This window comes from Mirounga leonina, unplaced genomic scaffold (assembly GCF_011800145.1).
Source record: "Mirounga leonina isolate KUSES-001 unplaced genomic scaffold, KU_Mleo_1.0 Mir_129, whole genome shotgun sequence".
NCBI classification, from domain to species: domain Eukaryota; kingdom Metazoa; phylum Chordata; class Mammalia; order Carnivora; family Phocidae; genus Mirounga; species Mirounga leonina.
The window spans coordinates 9,254,951-9,262,214 of NW_023270323.1; the positions used below are offsets into that span (position 1 = coordinate 9,254,951).

At 36.9% G+C, this 7,264-nt stretch overlaps 1 protein-coding gene across 3 annotated transcripts in view; it reads left to right on the forward strand.

Annotated features, from left to right (window-relative positions):
• FAM13A (family with sequence similarity 13 member A) overlaps positions 1 to 7,264 on the forward strand; it is a 351,884-nt gene that overhangs the window by 175,084 nt on the left and 169,536 nt on the right. For all 3 annotated transcript variants that reach the window (XM_035004519.1, XM_035004518.1, XM_035004520.1), the window contains exon 6: positions 3,958 to 4,044. In XM_035004519.1, coding sequence (XP_034860410.1) covers positions 3,958 to 4,044 — 87 coding nt within the window. The remainder of the gene's footprint in view (positions 1 to 3,957; positions 4,045 to 7,264) is intronic.

The window sequence follows — 7,264 nt, forward strand, 5'->3', positions numbered from 1 at the left end:
ATATAAATATACCCTGTGATCGGGTCTGATGTGTTTATCATTACCTTCTCCAGTGACTAGCATTGGAATGCCACACACGATAGGGTTCAGTTAATACTTGTTGAGTGAATTTTTATGCCCACATACACTTTAATCCTTAACAAACACAAATCATTTCAAAGCAGTTCTAAAGGAGGAGTTCAAGCAAACTCAAGGTCTCTTCCTTTGCCCTGGGAGTGTGGGGATTTAAATGACTTATTAAAAAAAAAAAAGATATTAGTCACATGCCATAAGATAAACCTGCTTAAAATATACAATTTATTGTGTTTTAGAATGTTCACAAAGGGGCTGCCTGGGTGGCTCAGTAGTTAAGCGTCTGCCTTCGGCTTGGGTCACGATCCCAGGGTCCTGGGATCGAGCACCGCATTGGGCTCCCTGCTCGGCGGGAAGCCTGCTTCTCCCTCTCCCACTCCCCCTGCTTGTGTTCCATCTCTCGCTGTGTCTCTCTCTGTCAAAAAAATAAATAAAATCTTTAAAAAAAAAATGTTCACAAAGTTGTGCAACCATTACCTAATTCCAGAACATTTTTGTCACCCTAAAAAAAACCCATATGGACTGGACCCATTAGGAATCCCTCCCCTCCCTCTAGCCTTTAGCCACCACTCTGTCACTATTTGCCTTATTCCAGACATTCAATATATACGTGGAATCACACAATATATGTCTATTTATATACACAATATATATGTCTGTTTATGTTTGGCTTTTTTCACTTAGCGTGATGTTTTCAAAGTTAATCTATGTTTAGCAGGTATCCATACTTCAGTCCTCTTTATAGCTGAGTAATATTCCATTGTGAGTTATACCATATTTCCTTTATCCATTCATTGTTTCATAGACATTTAGGTTGTTTCCACCTTTTGGCTGTTATAAATAATGCTGCTATGACTATTTGTCTACAAGTTTTTGTTTGGACCTTTGTTTTTAATTCTCTTAAATATATACCCACCAGTGTAAATGGCTTTATAAAGGTATAACTGTAAAAAAGTTTTACCTTAAAAATGTTTCTCACTTGGGCGCCTGGGTGGCTCAGATGGTTAAGCGTCTGCCTTCGGCTCAGGTCATGATCCCAGGGTCCTGGGATCGAGTTCCGCATCAGGCTCCCTGCTCAGCGGGAAGCCTGCTTCTCCCTCTGCCTCTCTCTCTCTCTCTCTCTCTGTCTCTCATGAATAAATAAATAAAATCTTAAAAAAAAAGTTTCTCACTTAACTCCATAATATATCTGTCTTAAAAAAATACATGAAATTATTTCCAGTTACTTATTTAAGCTACTAGTGGAATGTATTAATTTTTCTCCAGAAATTTGAGTAACATTAGCCCTGCAGGAGATGTTCCCTCTGTGGCCCCGGAGCCCCCTGGGTGGACACCAGCACTTTGCAGCAGTCTCATGGGGCATTGGGAATGCAACTCTGAACAGGTCGTGGGTTACCTTTTTGTCAACAAATATTGCTTCTTCTTGAAAGAATCCGAAAATCTTGAAATTTAAGACCCAGAAAAGTTTCTTGGAGCTCACCTAATCCAGTGCCTTTGTTTTAGAAATCTTTGAAGCAAGGGATGTCCAAAAGGTTGAAATGCCTGCCTGAGTTCCTATAGCTGGTTGGTTAGAGAACCAGGATGAGAAGTCAGATCTCTTGACTGCCACTTGAGTGCCCTGACTACTAAATTTTACTTAATCTCTGTTGTCTGAATGTAACATCCTAAAACAAAAAATAAACATAATTCATCTAAGTGGCATTTTCAGATAAAAGTTTACAGAAAAGGTTTTCAAAGTTTTATAGGGAAAAGCTAGCTATCAACCTTGTACTCATTGATTCACAGGGACAGGGTGGGGGAGGTAAGAGTAATAAAGAAACACTGTCCCTTTTAGCCTATGCATAAGGAAAAAAGAATTGTAGGCATTTGTAAACACTCAGACAATCATAAACAAAGGTCAGCGATTCCTGTTAGCTTCCCTTGAGAGTCAGCCTTTTTTCTTCTCATCACATTCTAACATTTACATCCCAGTAGTTTTAAAAGGGGGTATAAGGATTAAGCATAATTATATTATCCAGTGTGGTCAAATTACGCAATAGATTATACAGTTAATCACTTGGATCTCCTGAATGTCATGCTGGATATAGTTTATCCCTCTCACAGTGAGTCAGAAGTGGGAATGGGTTCATTCACTATTTCCAGTAAGCAGCTTACCGCCAGCAGGTGTTATGACTTGTGGGAAAGCGTAGGACTGGAATGCAGGCTTATTTGGAGAGCTCAGAAATGTACCCTTGGGTCCTTCCATAGAGCTGTACGTGAGGCCACAGGCAGCTGGGAGTGTTGGCAGTCCCACAGCTACCCCCAGCTTAGAGGAGGCTCTTGATCCCCTCCGAGTCTGGTCACATTTCTCCCTAGCACAAAGCTAGGAACAGGTGCAACGTACAGCCTTATGGTCCAGGCACGGGTCTCAGCTCTGCCACTCTCTGTGATCTTGGGCACATCACCTCAGATGTCCTCAAGTCCCCATCTGTAAAATTAGAGGAGTGGGGCAGACTAGCTGATTTTTAAAAGCTCTTTTGGTTTTAAAATGTTATGGCTCTACAACCTAGTGGCTTAAGATGTCAAGTGTATTGGATATTGGAGATATCATTTAAAGGTGATATGAGTTCATAAGTTTACACAGAGCTATCTTTGAGTCCCGTGTGATGTTGGGCAAGTTAGTTAACTTCTGTAGATTTTATGTTATCCTTAAAAGGGGAATGAATGATGATAATAGTACCTAATCCTAATAGGGCTATGGAGGGGGCAAAAATGGCATTAATGCAAAGACTTTAGCATAGTGCCTCATACATCCCAAGATTCAGTAAGTATTTTTTAGTAGCAAGTAGTAGTAGTATTTTCTTTAGGGACATTTTATCCTAATAATATACTGTTCTCTTTAGAAATAAAGAAGTTTCAGCAAAATTTAGTAATATTGTAAAGTATTTGACTAAAATATTGTTTAAAAGACTATAATTAATTAACCCTTAGGTAAATGGGGGGAAAAAATCCATGATTTAGATAATGCAGTGATGGATGGTGGGCAGCTTCACTGTAGTAGGTAAAAAATAAGGGAAGAAACATGTTACAGAGGTCAAGGTTATAGAGCAAGTGAAAGAAATTGAACTTACTTTCTCCTTAGTTTTATTGTTGTCTGTAATCTTCCTTATATATATTTATCTCTCTTAATTTGGCAATGAAATCACTTATGGAAAATTTATCCAAATTAGTGGCTATTGGTAAGTGAGGCCCTACATTGTATTTTTTAAAATGAGATTATTGTTTTTATTTATCATGTAAAAAGAAATAGTAAATGCCTTCTTGTAATTTCTGCTAGCTTTGCAAGTACTATTTTTGTGTGAACCAAGGACTGAAGCTTAGTAATTTTGGAAACAAATACTCAGATACTTTTCCTCAGTTAGGATGTTTGTATGAAACTATCACTGTTCAATAGTGGTTTGCTAAACTATTTGAAGGAATTTGTTTAAGAAAAAGTATTTACATAATCAGAACCCATTTGTAAAAAGTGGTAGGAAAAGGAAACTCTAAGTTTGGTGGTTGATATCTTGGAGAATTAACTACCTAATTCTCTAAAGAAGAGGGGGGCTGTCTGTGGTTGTGTAAGTGACAGAGTGTAGATGAGATTCTCAACAGTCATCTCTGAATATATATGTTCTGTGTGTCCCACACCTACTCCATCACCATCTTACCTTACTTCGCTGTTGTAGGTGAAAAATAAGAAAGGAATTATTTTGATTCCTCATGACAAATGTCAGTCACTCTGATATAAATAGTTCAATCCAGAAATGCCTTGTCTCCCATAAAAATTGCTTTTTACTGCATTGTAATTTCCAGTTAGGGTAATGTTCTTTGGTTTCTAATATTTCTTTTATACTTCTTTTATAGGAGGCCAGTTGTAAGAACGCATTACCTAACATCCTTGTAACAAAAGACTTAGAAAGAGACATGCAAAAACCATCTCTAAAAACCAGGGTAAGTTGTCTACTCCTTTGGGCTACCATGGGAAACATTTAGCAGGGCTCTTGATGTTCTCATGCTTCCATGCTCTGTTTCTTGCATTTCCCTCAGCCTTTATCTTTGTTTTTATTTCTGGACCTGGCTGCTTAAAAAGCACTTTTTATTTAGTACATTTAATCCAAAGTGATGTTCATCCCCAAATTTTCAAGACAATCCTCTTACATGACAGTAATATTTTTTAGTACAGGGTTTTGCTTCTACTAAATCAGAATTGTTTGCCGCCTACATCATAGGAAGTAGTCGAATATAGTAGATCTTTCCTTGGTTGCTTTGGGGGTAAAATACAATGTCCAACTATAATTTCTCTTTTTCAAAATAGAAATCACTTTATTGATTTTTCATAATTATAAAAATACATAATTAAGTAAATTTTAACCAGGAAGAAATAAGATCATATATATGACAGGATAGAGTCTAATGTGTAAAATTTTGTTTTCCTTATTAAGAAAAATCTAAAATCTACATAATTGTTTTGTCAGTGAAAAGAAAAACCCCTTTAACCCAAAATATGTCATGGAAATTTCTTTGATCATTTGTTTGTCCAACCAGAAAAGTTATTGCGTTAATTTTAGAGTTCCTTTCCTAATCTTTAATCTTTTAAGTAGACGTTCTCCTATTTACTTGGATATATAGAATATTCCTAACTGGCCACCATGACATTTATAGAGTTATTGTTTTTCCCCATTCTGGGGGGGAAAAAAAAAGTTCAGCAAATTTTCCTGAGTCCATTGTTGGCAAAATTTAAAAGAATTCTAATCTCTGATTTTAATTGCAAGTTACCATAAAAATAATTCTGTAAAAGGTAAATCAAGTGAAGTATTGAGTTAATTGTTTAGTGTCTTGATTACAGTAAGTCGGGTTTATTTTTAAAAGAAATAAAAAACCCTTTTTTATAAAACCTATTCCACCCTGATTTTTTTCCTGGAAAATTATTCAAACTACCCAGCATGCTTTCCTTTTCAAATACAATCTACTTTTTGTATCTTTTTCTCTGAAATATTTGTGTCTACAAACTTATATATAATTAAGTCAAATGTATTATAGAAATTTTGTTTATTATGAATTAATAAAAATTCAGTGTGAAAAAATACACTCGTAAACAAATACCTTGAAAAGGGTAGGATTGGAGGGAAATCATTAAGTAGCATTTACTTATTAATTCCATATATTAGTGTAACTACCTTTATGTGAAGAGACCCTAGATGAATCACTTCCTAAATAAAGATAAACTCAAAACCTGTCATAAAAGTTGTTTGATGGGATTGTATTACTCTTATGAAATTAATCCTACTTGGAATTTTTCAGGTATGTATGGAATCAATAATGTGCATTTATTATCCCCTATCAGTCTCACTGTATGATTCATGAACAAACTAATGCAATAGAGAAATTACTTCATTAGTTAAGCTTTGGTTTTTAATTTAAGCTTCTCTGTGGCCTTACATAAGCAAGTTTACATTTACATGAACAAACTAAGCTCTGCTTAGTTTATGGGTGATTAAAATCCTTGTAATTCAAATCCCAGATAGGAGGCAGAGCATGTGAGCTATAAGAGATTATAAAGCACTAACTCTTTCACCAGGATTTTATCTTAAGATCTTTTTTCCTCCAGATGATCTTTGAAAGCTAAAGCTGAGAACATCTTCAAAATATGGTTGATGTGTCCTCTCTAGAGTGACTGAGTGAGCTATGAGAATGATGTGTATCCTTGGTATTAATGTTACTCCATTTGGCCTGCATAGCTGTCTTTCTCAGATATCTCTAGTTACAGCTGTATTTGCCTTGGACAGCTAAGTATTTGTGATCCCTATATGGCTAGAGATGTAAAATGGTAATCCAGAAATGGCATATGTCCATTGACTCTGGAGATGTCTCTCTAGTCTAAGCCATCTGTCCCCATCTGTGTTCCCTCTGCCAGTTGTCACTGTTCTTAGGCAATAGGAAGGATTATATTTCTCTTCCTTAGGTAGGAAAGCCACTTCTTGATTTGAGTCCAAACTAAAAAAAAAGGATACCTCCATTTCACAGTGCCATGATGCTTCCTGGATGAGCAAGGATCACCAGCCCTGGTAGCTCAAGGACATATTCATATAACCATTTCATGTCCAATACCAATACTGTGTAGAGGATGTATGCAAACAAATAATTGGAATAGATGATAAAGAAGAGAACATCAAATAGATTTATAAAGAGGTATAGAACATAGAAAGGCACAGCTCCATATGACCTAATACACTTAAGACTGGAGAAGACAGTCTTGTTTCTACCAAACACAGGTGCTCTAAACAAGCCTCACAACCCATATTCATTGATCACAGTATAAACCCAGAATAGGATTCAGGGAACTGATGGTAGACAGTTATTTTCCTTCTCTCTTCCGTTGGGGTATGCTCTGGACTTCCTAGTGTAGTCGCTGTGTTCTTGACCTCAGCAAAAAATTCAAGGTCAGGTCATTGTATGAGAATGAATATCAGATTCATTCAGTGCTAGGATGAAGGTATAAAATAAAAGGTTATGTGTTTTCCTTCCTGGCTTTTATCAGTGGATAAAACTGTGCTGATAAAAATTTAAATTACAAGCACATAATAGTTTTAGTTAGTCATTGGATTCTCAACATTTTATAGAGGTTTCCTTTATTTATTTTTTTTAAGATTTTATTTATTTATTTGACAGAGACACAGCGAGAGAGGGAACACAAGCAGGGGGAGTGGGAGAGGGAGAAACAGGCTTCCCTCAGAGCAGGGAGCCCAATGTGGGGCTCGATCCCAGGGTCCTGGGATCATGACCTGAGCTGAAGGCAGACGCTTAACGACTGAGCCACCCAGGCGCCCCTAGAGGTTTCCTTTAATATACAAAGTTATATTAACTATAAAATGTGTGATAAGGATAATGCAGTTATCTATTACAATACACTGCAAAACAGTGTATTGTAATAGAAGCAACTGTTAAATTATTTTTCTTTCAAAGGTTAATGGTTTCATGGATCATGAATTGTTTATGGAGATTTTCTTCAATAATGAGAATAGTTGGGGCACCTGGGTAGCTCAGTCGTTAAGCATCTGCCTTCGGCTCAGGTCATGATCCCCGGGCCCTGGGATCCAGCCCGGCATTGGGCTCCCTGCTCAGCAGGAAGCCTGCTTCTCCCTCTCCCACTCCCCCTGCTTGTGTTCCCTCT